Raw genomic sequence first — 14,203 nt, forward strand, 5'->3', positions numbered from 1 at the left:
CTCTCTGTCACCTCCAGTGTCCTGCTCTCTTCCCTGTCCCCTCTCTATTATCTTTTCTGAAATTTGAAGTCACCCCATGCTCTCTTCTCCTTGGAGACTTCCAGCCCTGTATGTGCTGCTTCCGTTGTAGAATTTTGTAGGATTTTATTTGCCAGCAACCTTCTTTCCAGTCAGGCTGTTTGTGGGAAAGAGTGTGGGGGAGTCGGCTTGGGAGGTTTTTATGGACGGCCCAAGTGGCCCACTGACGTGCTTGTGGCATCGCTCTTACTGGAGGTAGCTTTAGACAGTGCTGGGCCCAGCAGTAAAGACCCTTTAGTGTTCCTTAGTCACAGCTATATCAAAGAGAAGTCTCAGAGTGTTCGTATAAACACCTGTCTAATAGATCAGCTTCCCATCATAACAGGCTTTATTAGCCAACCATCAAGTTAGTAGAGCAGAGTGACCATTCTGTTAGAAGTGTGTTTACTTTTGCAGTTAGCATCTCCAATCACCAATGACTCTTTTAATGTAGTGATGGAGAACTCTTTAAAATTTATGCATGCAAGTCACAGTGTGGGAACTGTAACTAACAGAGAAGAAGGTACCAGAACGGGGTGGCCTCTGCAGCTCCTGCCGGGCAGAGCGCACTGTGCGGGGAGCTGCACCCAGAGCTTCCCTGAGCCCTGGCTTCATCTGAAAGGGTGCACGTCTCTGGTGTCTCGGGGGTTGTCATCTCAGGACAGCTGGACAAAGGTCCCGCTCCACTGTCAACCTGGAATTTGTTTCCCCTCTCTCTGCATTTGACGCTTTACTTGTTTGGGGTGGAGGTTTGAGCGGGACCTTTTCTTCCTTCAGCTCACAGACCCGTGAGCTACTAGGAGGTCACGTAGAAGCCGACCCCAGTGGTTTCTAGCTTGAAGCTCCTCTGAATTTTCACAGAGAATGGGCCCTTACTCACCCAAGCTCTCCAGTCAGACTCAGGCCTCTCTACCCCGCAGACACGTTTCACGTGTGTCTTTTCAAGTGGGCGAAGGTGTCTCCTTTGATGTCCTAGCATGTCCTTGTAGCTCTGTGTCTTTGCCTGACCTTCCTTTTCAGGTGAGGTGCCGAGTGTTTGAATGTCTGAAGCGGTCCTTGGCATGTCCGTCATGCCCCAGGCTTTCATCTGTAGCGTTCTCATGGACCATGGTGTGACAGTTTCAGCCCTGTCGTAAGCTGGCATAGCTGATGCACCATCTCAGCAGTGCACCCACAGATGGGGGATGGGCAAGCCACAGGTCTGACAGGGCTGTGGGAAGGGTTGGGATGTAGTTGTTTTTTGCTCCTTCTTTGCTCTTTAGGTCTTTTGGGGGGGCCTGCCACCCAGCTCCCCCCCCAAAAAAAAATCACACATGGAGGCTTATTCTTAGTTATGAGCTTGGATTGTTTGTTGCCAGCTTTTCTTAAATTAACCCAACTACCTTTAGCCTCTGGTCTTTTTCCTTTTCTTACTTCTGTATATCTTACTTTCACGCTTACTCCGTGGCTGGCTGGGTGGCTGGCCCGGTGTCCTCTCTTCTCCTCACCCCCTCTTCTCCTGCTGTGTATCCTCTGCCCGCCGGCACCTCTGTCCTTGCTGCTGCCTTGCTATTGGCCGTTCATCTCTTTATCAGGACCATCAGGTGTTCTAGACAGGCAAAGAATCACGCTTCACAGGATTGAACAAATGTAGCGTAAACAAAAGACCTTAAAGTCATATTCCTCGACATTGGGAGGGGATTAGCTGCTGCTGTGTCACTACCACTGACTTCACAAATATCCAGATTTCTGGTTTCTCCCGAGGTGAGTGACCTGGCACTGTTGCCTGGCAACAGGGTCTTCTGAGTGTGTACCAAGGCTTGGCGTGCACTTGCCTGGGCCACTGAGCATGACTGGGCCCAGGTTCTTAAAACTGTAACTCATCTTTTTGCCACCCACCTCTTATTTTTACACTTTGGAATTGTGTTTCCTTATCTTTTACAGGTTGTTGTACAGGTGGAGAGTTTGCACAAGCGTGCTGACTGACCTTTGCACAAGCGTGCTGACTGACCTTTGCACAAGCGTGCTGACTGACCTTTGCACAAGCGTGCTGACTCTCCTTTGCACAAGCGTGCTGACTCTCCTTTGCACAAGCGTGCTGACTCACCTTTGCACAAGTGTGCTGACTCTCCTTTGTACAAGCATGCTGACTCACCTGTGTTTCTCCTCTGATTAACACACTTAACAGCCACTGCCTTTTATGACTAATGAAGGGGTGAGTGTTTACATTGAGTCTCCCAGTGAGCATAAAACCAGCTAGACTAGCGTTGAGCACAGATAGGGTTGAGCACAGTGGTAGCCCCAAGTAAGATGTGGTGCCTGATGCAGCTGCAGTGCCTGATGCGGCTGCGGTGCTTCGCAGGCCTGATGCGCGTTTCTGTGACCAGGGAGCCGGCCTCAGCCTGCACTGCTGTCTGAGAACATCCTTTAAAACTTACTGCCCCTGCCCTCAACTCATCCTGTCTATGTGTTTTAGATAAATGCCCTTTTGAGGGCAAGTTCTCGTTCCTGTTTTTTGTTTTGTTTTTTTTTTTTTTAACTCTAGAACCTTCTCAGCACTTTTATCCTGTTTACTTTCCTGATACAATCACTGGTACAGCAGCTAGGGTCTGCCTGGGCACTTGTGTAAGGAGCAGCCAATGAGGCAGGTGCCTTGTATCACGAAATTCTCCCCAGTGCATAAGGGACAAAAGATCGCCCATGATGGCCTCCAGAAATGAGTGTAGCAATAATAAACCGGGACCCCTTGGCCCCGGTCTCCGTGGAATTGGTCACCAGAAGCACACATTAGTCAAATTGCAACATGTCACCAGAGACAAGTTTTTCAGGATCCTTCCCAGGAAGCTGAGTGGCCTGGGAACTGAAGTGTGGAGGAAGCTGAAGCACCTCTCCTTGTGGGAGGCTTGCTGTACACCTAGCTTTTGTTTAATCCCTTTCTCTTTAAAAAAAAAAATTGTGAGAAAGTTACTTTGTGAGATACTAAGTGATCCCTGTTTTATGGGAACCCCAAGAACTTTACCAACTAGTTAAACAGTCATTAATGGGAAGATGAGTGTTTGTGGTGGGGCTTGGTGGCTCCTGCTTGAAGGGTGTGAACCACACTGGGTTTTTTGACGTGTACTTTTGCAGGCCAGACGTGGGGGCAGGCAGAGTTACCAGGTTGCCGCTCCCCGTTGTGTCTGCAGCTAGCACCCTTCTGTAGCAGCCCACATGGTTAGGCAAAACCTGTGGTTAGTGTCTTCAGTGCTTAAAATATTCAAGGAAAATTCATACAGCAGGTTTCTCCTTCCAGCCTTTTAATGCATTTACTTGCTGGTGTTGCTGTGTTTATATTGTGCTGTGAGGTTTGCCCATGATGGTAGGACGCACCAGGATGCCACGCTTCTCCCCCGACAGTGCTGCATTGTATGGAGTGTCTTGTTTATGTCTTCAGTTGTTGATGGTCACTTGGCTGTGTCTTACCTGTTATGACAGTATTGCTTCAAGCACTCACGTCTCTGCTTCACTGTTCTGGATCTGTGTCTAGGAGTGGGATTTATGAGTCATGGTTTTCTATGTTTGACTTGTTGAAGATCAAAACTTTACCCTAAGTGTAAGAGTAAATATATAAAGTATAATCTCTTGGTAGACATTAGAAACATGTTTTTTATAGTCAGGCAGGACTGGGTTCAAATAGCAGCCCCTTTACTATCAAGCTGTGACCTGGGACAAAGTTACTTAAACTTTCTAGCCCATTTCTTCACCTCCCTCCAGGTGATAAAGAAGTCAGGAGACAGGGAAGGCCTTTTATCAGGACGATGTTGTCATGGGATATCCTCTGGAAATGGAGCCATTATACTCATTGTTTCATGGTCACACCCCTCAGCCTGAGTGGTGTTAATTGCCACAAATAATGGTGGTGAGCTCCGATCATACCAAAGAGAAGTAGGAGCCAAACGGCCCCAAAGAAGTCTTAATGTTTGCCATAGATGGATCCCTTTGACTCAGATTAGTGCGTGGTCTGTTCCTTTAGCCATAGCTTTCCTGTCTTCTAAGGTAGAGAGATGTCTGTCAGACGACTTTCAAAAGCATGTTTGTTTACTGCTTGGGCTCTGATGTGCAAACTCCTTTCTGATCCCACTCACAGACAGGAAGCTAGCTAGGGACATGTCTGAGCTCCGAGTGTGAGGATATGGTGAACTTTTCCCCGAATAAGTAGCTAGTTAAAAATTACTTTTTAAAAATCAAAATAGATTTGTGTGAAAAGCAAAACATCTCATGAATAGACCATCATTGTCATTGTTAGTATTTTGGAGGATGCTTTACAGAACATCTATTTTTGTGCTGTTTTTTAAAGGACTGTATTATAATGCCACTGACACTATTTTTAGAAACACCTTTTTAAGGCATGAAGTATTTTTATACTACCCATTTGTTAGTGTTGGATGTCACTCCATCTTCCGCACAGAACGTAATTTAATTTTCCATTTTCCTTCCGGATATTTACAGACTCTGTTTTCACAGTAATACAGACAATGCAAGGAGAGCATCTCTGTGATAAATAAGTCTTTGTGCATGTCCATGGCACTTGCTGTGGCCCGAGTCTTCAGTGTCGTGTGTGTGTGTGTGTGCGAGCGTGTACATGTGAGCATATGCACGTGCGAGTGCGTGCATGTGTGTTTGTGTGCGTGTGTACATGTCTCTGTGTGTGTGTGTGTGTGTGTGTGTGTGTAAGAGAGTGGTCAGCTGGTTCCGTTGCTGCCTTTGGGCTTTGCGAGGAGGCACTACCATGGTGGTGAGAATGTGATGGAGGAGTTTGCTTCATGGCAGCCAGAAATGATGGGTGGAAAGATGGAGGGAGAAGTGTAAGGTGGGAGTGTTGGTGAGGGGGAAGAAGGAGAGAAGAGATGGAGGATGTTGGGGCTCACCACCCGGCTCCTACACAGAGCTTACTCTTGCTTATGAGTGCCTAACCTTAGCGTGACCTGTTTCTAGCAGCTCTTCTTAACTTATCCCGTCTGTGTTTCCTCTGGCGTTAACCTTTCTCTATCCTGTATACCTCTCTTTGCTGCCTGCTCTGTGGCTGCCTGTGTGACTAGGAGGCTGGCCCCTGCTGTCCTCCTCTCCTTCTCCTTTTCCTCCTCTCTTCTTCCAAGCCTAGATTTCTCTCGTTTATTCTCTCTGCCCGCCAGCCCCACCCATCTCTCTCCTGCCCAGCTATTGACTGTTCAGCTCTTCATTAGACCAATCAGGTGTTTTAGACAGGCAAAGTAACACAGCTTCACAGAGTTAAACAAATGCAACATAAAAGAATGCAACACATTTTTGCATCATTAAACAAATATCCCATGGCATAAACAGAAGTAGCACATCTTACACTAATATTCCACAGCAGGGCAAGGTCACACCTCTACAACAGGCTGTTCAACGCTGACCTGACCCAGGGATGGAGATTAGTCCAGTCCCACATCACCCAGTCACCTCACGCTGCTGCATGGGGGCCTGTCTGTCAACAGCCTCTGGGGCGCATTTCACATCAACACCGGAGCTGTCGTTTTGATGGTTTCAGCATTAGTGTGTATCCGTCACACGGTTACACTTTCTGCAGTCTGTATTCTTTGTGCTGTCTCCATGCAGAACTGCATTTACTTGTTACTGACATGCACCACTGTAAGATGTTAGTGCTTTTTGTGGCTGTATACACGTCTTTCCCTTTATCTGCAGCAAGATAAGGATCCCACTGGGCTGTGGGTACTCACGGTATGCTGCATGGTATATAACATATAAGAATATGGTTGTATCGGTTGCCACTGGCATGACTGCCGTCCGCCACTTCTCATGCACCCTTTCTGCCTGCTCAGCCTCCTTTCTCATTCCGTCTGTCCTCTGGGTGCCGTTTGGTCAACTTCTGATTGTGCTCACTTCTTCCTTCCTCCAGTAGGGTCCCCCACCCCCACCCCCACCCCCAGAGGCCAGTCTAGACTATTGAAGGGTGGAAGGTGATGGGAAAAAGGCCCCTTCCTGGGTGATACCTCCAGATACCTTTATGCGGCTTCTTATAACAGCCTCGCTGATCTGTCACTTGGTGGGAGCCAACCTGATAATGTAGTCTTAAAAAAGCTTACTAGTTCTTTGAGAGTCTTGTACAACACGTTTTGTTCATAATTGTTAAGTGTTGAATCCCCAGTTGCTGGATTCTTCCACTGCCGTTGCAATATGCTAAATAAAACTGAATTAATAAATCCAGATTTATAAATAGAGCAATACAAGGCAGAGCACTCCCTGGTGACTCTCAGGAAGGCATGAGACAGAATAGAGTAGGACACTGTCAGGTCTGTGGGCTGGGTCTTAAAGAGATGGTGGGCGTGGACCCAGGCAACTCAGGGGCGGAGTTGGGAATGAGGCAGCTCCAGGGTGTGTGTGCTGAGGGTGTGTTCAGGAACCCCGCCCCCAAGCTGGAAATTCCATTTAATAATTAATTACTTCTCAGCTCTTCCCAGACCCACCTTTTCTTCCTTACCCGCCCAGATTTGTGACCTTTAAAAAGGAACATCAATAGCAAAACCCTTCAAGATATTTGTGCTGCAGAAACACTCTCAGGTATTTTCTGATGGAGCTGTCCACACCAGGGGCCACACTAGGTTTTCTGCTGGAGCTGTCCACACCAGGGGCCACGTTAGCTTTTCTGCTGGAGCTGTCCACACCAGGGGCCACACTCAGAGAAAACTGCCCCTTCTCTCAGTGGCTAACAGTTGCCAATAGCTGTACCATTAGGGGTGGGACTGTGGGCCCAGTTTCTCTGTTTCTGGGGTTTGATCTGGCTTAGGTTTGCTGCCTCACACTCTTGAGTTCATGTATTCAACTGCTCTGCTGAGTTCAGAAGACATGGTTTTCTCCTAGCCATCTGCCACCTCTGACTTTTACACTTTCTCTGCCCCCTCTTTCTCGGTGATCTCTGAGCCTTGGTATTGAGGGGAGGGCATACATGCTTCCTTTAGGGCTGAACATTCTACAGTCTTTTATTTTCTGAACTGTGGCTACTTGTGTTTTGTGTTAATTGCCCTCTACTGGTAATAGAGGCTTGAGAGACACAGTGATCGGAGGGTGTACCAGAAGTAGCACAGGGTTGTGATAATGGTCTCTGCTTGGACTCTCCCTCAATTCCTTCCTTTGCCCTTCACTGTTGCCCTTGGGATCACCTTCCAACACGAACCACCTGCGGCCCTGAGCCTCTCCCCACCTTCCCTTTCAGGGACACCTAAGCTAAGGCATTTGTTACCTTGCACAAGCAATGCAGTCTCTAACCTCGTTTTCCTTAGAGTGCCCGTTTGAAGAGGGCAGCGCCTGCTTCTCAGGATTATCTTGGGAGTTAAACCATGTAACTCTTTTGTTTCCTGCAACAAGTGCTGCAAGGTCACTGTTGCCAAGTGGAGTTGCAGCTGTGGGGATGGGTGGTGAGCAAGAAGAGCAAGGACCCTTGTGCCATCATCGAGCTGTGTTCTACTGAGAAGACGAAGGGGTAGGTGAAGACTGAGCAGTGAGGGACGCTGTGGAGAGTAAGCAGTGCTAGCGAGTGTTGGTCAGTGTGAGAGGTAGTGAGCTAGACCAGGGGATAGCTGAGTTTTTTCAAACATTTTATTTAAATTTTAATTTTCGAAGCCAGGTGATGGTGGCATACATCTTTAATCCCAGCATTTGGGAGGCAGAGCCAGGCAGATTTTCTGGTTCAAGGCCATCCTGGTCTACAAAGTGAGTTCCAGAGAAACCTTGTCTTGAAAAGTGAAAATAGAAAAAAAAAAACAAAATAAGTTTGATTTTTTGAAATTTGTGAAAAACATCACACCGTACAGTTTCCCAATAATCTGGTTGATTACGCTGACTAGCTTTATATTGCCATCTGTCTTGGATAAAATTGTAACAGTTATATAAAAAGAATAAATTATTTTAATAAGCATTTTGTTTATTTTTGTGGGAGTTGGGAGTGTGTTTGTCATGGCATGCTTGTGGAGGTCAGAATACAACTTTGTAGAGTTGATTCCCCCCTTCCATCTTGATTTGCATTTGGGGATCAGACTCAGGTAGTCAGACTATATGGCAAGTGCCTTTTATCTCTTGCTGGCCTTTAGTAAGTGTGATTAATTTTGATTTTTTAAAACAATTTGTTTTCTATGTATGGTTGTTTTGTCTGCATGTATGTCTGTGTACCGATTGCGTGCAGTGCCCCGGAGGCCCAGAGGAGGAATCCCACCTGTTGGAACTAGAATTCCAGACGGTTCTGAGCCACTACGTGGGTGCCGGGAGTCGAATCTGGGTCCCCTAGGAGAGCATCCAGTGTTCTTAACTGCTGACCCATCTGCCCAGTGCCTCTTTTGATGTTTAATTTCAGTGACGTAAAACATGCCTTGTGTAGCCAGCCGTATTCATGCTTGAGCGCACATATCAGCAGCGTGTGGCCCATCCGTAATTTTGTATAAAAACCTCTAGAACTCCTTTTACCTCTCAGCACTGTAACTGTGTCATTAAACAACTCCCTGGTTGTAGCGCCAGCACCTTTGCCAGCCGCTGTTTTACTCCCTGATTTTGTGAAGTTCATAGTTCTAGGTGCCCTTATAAAGGGAACCGCGGGGTTGCTTGTCTTCTTGTGACGGGCTGATTTCACCCAGCTCAGTGTCCTCAGGTTCACCAATGTCGTAACAAACACGGACCAGAATTCCTTTTCCTTTCATGGCTGAATTAAATACCGTTGTATACTCGCGGGCATTTGTTTCTGTTTGTGTAAGTACCTGTTCTCCATCTGAGCCCATCCAACACACACACCGACTGCCTTTGGGATCCCTGGCTGCAGCTGCGAGCGTGCCAGACCCAGCCGCCGTCGCCAGGAGCCTGTGCTCTGGAGGAACTGAAGCAGGAACTAATGGATGCATTTCTTAATTTGAAGTATACCTTTAGAATTTGTGACTTCTTAGGGTATTTGGCAGTATGTCTCTGTAGGTGCCCAGCAGCCTCCTTTCCTGGGCTCCTTGGTTGAGTGTCATTGTTCCTCACCTGGATCATCCCAGCGGCCTCCTGACTGACCCGGCTTCTACTCCTTTGTCTTCCCATAATCTCAAATGACGACATATCATGGATGGTGTTATCCCTCTCCCTAACCCTTCCCCACCCGACTCCGGCCACCCTGGGGGAGGCTGAAAACCTCCTTGTGCCTCAGGTTCTGCTTGCTGCCCCCCACGTCCTTGGCCTTAGGACCCACCTATGCACCTTGTGCTCGTCCTGCCTTCTGTGTGTGTGCAACGGCCCTTTGCCTGTTGACTGTGGTTCTTAGAGCGTGTGTACCTTTGTGTGTGCACAGCCCTGTCTGTTGACTGGTTCTTGGAGCATGTGTACTTCTGTGTGTACACGGCCCTTTGCCTATTGACTGTGGTTCTTAGAGCGTGTGTACTTCTGTGTGTACACGGCCCCTTGCCTGTTGACTGTGGTTCTTAGAACGTGTGTACTTCTGTGTGTGCACGGCCCCTTGCCTGTTGACTGTGGTTCTTAGAACGTGTGTACTTTATGTTCATTTGGTAGAGCTCCTTCCCCCACATACTGCAAGGCCTACTTGCTAAGGTCTCTGTGCAAATATTACATCTGAGAAAGGTTTCCCTAGCTGTCTCTCCACTGGCTGAGTGTCAGAGGCCTGGTTTACAAGAGCAAGAATGCTTCCCAGCCGTTGAGAATCACCTGGGGGTGGGGTATCCGTCCTACGCCTGTCTTCAGCCGAAACATCTGTCTGATAGGGTGGCTGCCATCTTGAGCCCTGGTGGAGGGACAGAGCATGAATGTATCACTAGTTCTAAGTGTCTGGCTGGAAGTGACATACCTTAGGTTTCCCTGGCTCAAGCAGGCCACATATGCACCCCTAATGCATTTAGTGTGGATTAGCAACACCTCCTTGTGCGTGGGAAGCCCCTGGGGATGCATAGTGGGTAGTAGCCTTGGGCTTTGCCTGCTTGGGTTTTCTGCAGCATTTGCTTCCAGCCAACAGATATGTCTGCCTTTGTTTATTTTCTTCTCTCGTGTGGATGGTGCGCACCATAAGAGTAAGGCCTTTGTCCTGACAGCCCTGCTGAGCCCTGGGGCCTAGGGATGTGCATGGTTTATAGCGGGTGCTTAGTGATTTTAGAGATGGGTTAGGGAGACAGCCAAGGCGCCCTGTTCAGTTAGTCACTGGGAGAGCCGAGTGGGGAGAAGGGAGAGGTGGGAGAGGAAAGGGAGGGGGGAGGAGATAAGAAGGCCAGGCAGGGCTCTAGAGAGCAGCCTTGGAGTTGCTGGTCAGAGAACTGTGCCAGTGTGAGTCTTGGGCCCAGGGATGTGAGGTTCGACTGTGTGGGTTCAGGAGGCGACAGGGCCGTGGTAGCTGCCTGTCACAGGGACAGGTAAAAGTCGAAGGAGGACTTGCTCCCTTTCAGGGTGAACCTGCAGCACCAGTTCCCTCTGTGGTCCTGTCATCTGGACGAGGACAGAAACCCAACCGCCAGTCAAGCTTTTGTAGGGATTGTGGGGAGGGGTAAGTGCTGGGGATCAGGTTCACGGCCCAGGGGTGCTGGACAAGTGCCTACCACTGAGCCCTCATGCATTCTGATATTGTATGGGTAAACTCTCATTTCCCCTTCTGCAGGCTAGAAGAACAGAGACTTCTGTGGCTCCAGCAAGTCTAAGACTGGCTGTGGTCTCAGCCGTGTGCCCTCCTGTCCTGTTGAGACCCCAGGCAGGACGGTGCTTTACTAGGTTTGGGATCTGGCAAGTCTTGGTGGAGAGAGCAATACTGCGTGGCAGTTCCGGTATAGATGTGTGCAGGGTCTCAACCTGGGAGGAAATCGCTGGGCTATTTCTGTATGCTTGCACAAACACCATAACCACAGCACCAACTGTAACGGATAAATCTACCCGCAGGGAATTTCTAATGAATAAGGTACAGAATCTGAAAGGGACCCTCAGTGATGTCTCCCGGGGCCTTGCCACTGGTGAGCTGGGAATGTCCTCTGTCAGAGGGGCTGTGCTCTGGTAAGGCATGTGTCCTTCACACCCTGAGGAGTGCCGCAGAGTGGGGGACAGTGAAAGAAGTCTAGAGACATCTTCCAGCAGATGTGGAGCCACTGTGTGGAAGAAATGAGGTGCAAAGCGTGGTGCAGCAGAGGATCCAGAGAGCAGGGGACCCCTTTGGGATTGGAGGCAGGCGGCCCAGAGTACAGTCTGGGGAACAAGGGTGAGTTAGCAGGAAGTGGGGTATACAGGTGTTGTCCCAGGAGAGAAGATGGCGCCCAGTGGCTGTGGTAGCGGAAACCGGGCAAAACTTTGTGTCATCCTAATGATCTTTAAAGTGTTTTAGTTGAGGGCAGACCCAGTGAGTAACAAGCTAAAGACCGTAGTTCAGGTCCTCGGTTCCCATGGACATGCTGGGCGTGGACCTATGCCGCTGTGGCTCCGGGCTAGGGGTGGGGGTAGAGGGGTCCTGGGGGCTTGTTAGCCAGTTCCAGTGCAAATGGCACAGTTCAGGTCCAGTGAGACAGCATGTGACCGGGCAGTGGAGGAGGATGGCCTCTGGACCCTGTGCGCATGCCTGGAATGGGGCACACAAGCCCTAGGTAGTGAGACCCTGGTCACTTAAGTGTGGGAGGAGGCACCCACTTGGTTGTTGTGAGTGTATGTAGTTTCAACTTTAAAATGTCTTTGGGGCCAGTGGCTCTGCCACTGAAGCACCTGCCTCCAACGTGGTGGAGGGAGAACCCAGTCAGGAGCTGTCTTCTTTCCTCCATGCGTTCAGGGTGTAAAGCCCCTGCCCCCACAGGTCTTATAATCTATAGTTATAAATGTGCAGGGAAATGAACAGTAGTAAAATTAATATTCAATACATCATAACTTATGAAAAATATTAGACATTGAGTGCTGAAGTGCTTGTGTCTTGTGCAGACATTGTTAGTGTTTCGAGACGTCCTGTTCTTTGTCTGTAAGAACTTGTGACTTGCCACACATCTGGGCTTGGCTCCGTTTCCAGGACTTTCCCTTCCCTGTGACGTGTCATGACATGCGCCTGGGGGTTTGTCATGGGAAGTCCTTTGCCTGCAGCGAGTCTTCCGGAATGTCTCAGTTCCTGCCACCACAGTCACATGCTTGGTCACCTGTCGCCTCGGTACCAAGCTGCCACAAAGCTGATGTCGGTGTACGATGAGGTAGAGGTCCCCAGGGCCATCATGGGACACCTGATGGGGCTCCTCCTGTGTTCACAGTGGAAACACCTCAGGAGACCCCTTCAGTGAGCAGTGTTAGTGCTTAAACCCCTTAAAAATTTTCCAAACCAATGTGTGAATCTCCGTCATCCTCGGGCCAACTGCTGGAAGGTTCTTCACCCTTTCCTGTCTGGTGCTGTGTGGATGTTACTGGGTGTTTACTGTGTACGAGCCAGCTGATGATGACGCCAGCAGAGGTCACGCCTGCCTTCTGTTCCTGGCAGTAACTGCTGGTGACGTTTTAGTGAGAGCCAAAGTGGGGCCTTCTGGACTCGGCCTTCGTTTTCATTCAGAGCAGTCAGTTACCCTGCTTTTCATCTGTATGAGGTTTTGCTTGTGTTGCTTTCTAAATCCCAGTCATTTTGGATGTGTTTTCCTCCCTCCCAGACAAGGCCCCGCTGTCGAAGAGTCTCTTGCTGGTCCCCAGTGCCCTGTCCCTGCTGACCCTCCTGCTGCCCCACTGTCAGAAGTTCTTCGTGTACGACCTCCATGCTGTCAAGAACGACTTCCAGGTAGGTACACTGCTCCTTTGGCCTCTGGGAGAAGAGGGGTTTTTTTCTAGACCTGCCTCTTCTTCCTTCAATTCGTTAGCCCCTCAAAACTCCTAAAGTTTCAAAAGCAGTATTTTAAAGTTGTTCTTTAAGAGTATTCTTGTATTTTAATTATATTTAGTCTTTCTCTCCCCTGCAACTCCTCAGGCCCATGCCCACCACATTGCTCTCCTAACCTCCCCTCCTCCTCCTCCTCCTATAGCAGAGTCCAGTTACTGCTGCAGTCAGCATGTGGATGCAGGGCCAGGGTCGTTCCCCAGAACACAGGCAATTGGTCAGCCCGTCGGGGTCACACCTCTATAGAAAACCTTTCAAAGGCCATCAGCTGCCAATAGTGCCTCAGCTGGGACCAGGGCCTCTCAGCCCCTCTCCATCCAGGTCCTTCTGAGGCCACCACCCAAGTCAGAAGTGCCACAGCCTCGGCATGTCCTCTCCCCTAGACCTGGCTTGCGCAGTCTTCCCTCGCCCACATTTGCAGTGCCACCTACGCCTTAGGAGGGCGGAGCACGAGACAGATACCTCGTTTAGGGCTGAGCACAACGTCCCCGAGTCTGTAACAAGTATTCCCATACTGTGTTGACAAGCATGCTTTCTAGTTACATTTGCGGATATTTTCAGCAGTGCAGGTTATAATGGAGAAATTGCAGGGTTACCTTTTGCTGAACTCCTAAGTTTGTACCCTAGGTTTTACTCGCGGAAATGCGATTTATACTTTGAAGAGAGTTTAGGGCTAGTACGATGGCTCTGTCATAAAAGGCCACCAAGTCTGAGAACCTGAGTTCCACCACTGGGACCCACACGTGGAAGGAGAGAACCCACCCCCACAAGTTGTTCTCTGACCCATGTTAATTTCTTTCATGTAGGCACGGTCTTTCAAAATCAGTCTCAGCCTGTGTGTTTGATGAGATGGTTCAGGCTCCTTTGCCTATGCCACACCGATTGATGTTTCTATCACGGAGCTAAACCACAAGGAATCACTTTTCTCTCGGAAAGAGCAGAGTTCTGCTTTCTAGATGGATGGGTGGCTTGTGTGGGGGTCAGGATGTTAGGACCAGCTGCGTGGGTGCCCTGGTGGCTTCCTCTGCCACCCTGAGCATAAACCGTTGTCTCAGCTCACTGACCCCTTCCTTCATTGTGGTACGACTGGCACCACTGCCTACAGTGGATGCAGAGTCCTGGTGAGTGTCCTTCGTCTGTCACCCGTGTCACTGCTTCCGTCAGAGTAGACGGAGGCTTCTGTGTCACTGTCGCCTCGGGCTCAGGAAAAATGCACTTAGAGTTATATGCACACCACACACAGAACATACACACGTGCATGTTAGAACACTTAGGTTCATATGCACACCACACACAGAACATACACACGTGCAT

At 49.2% G+C, this 14,203-nt stretch overlaps 1 protein-coding gene across 1 annotated transcript in view; it reads left to right on the plus strand.

Moving 5' to 3' along the window:
* Ubac2 (UBA domain containing 2) overlaps positions 1 to 14,203 on the plus strand; it is a 157,337-nt gene that overhangs the window by 17,061 nt on the left and 126,073 nt on the right. The window contains exon 2 of the mRNA XM_013349312.2: positions 12,669 to 12,793. Coding sequence (XP_013204766.1) covers positions 12,669 to 12,793 — 125 coding nt within the window. The remainder of the gene's footprint in view (positions 1 to 12,668; positions 12,794 to 14,203) is intronic.

This window comes from Microtus ochrogaster, chromosome 17 (genome assembly GCF_000317375.1).
Source record: "Microtus ochrogaster isolate Prairie Vole_2 chromosome 17, MicOch1.0, whole genome shotgun sequence".
NCBI lineage: Eukaryota > Metazoa > Chordata > Mammalia > Rodentia > Cricetidae > Microtus > Microtus ochrogaster.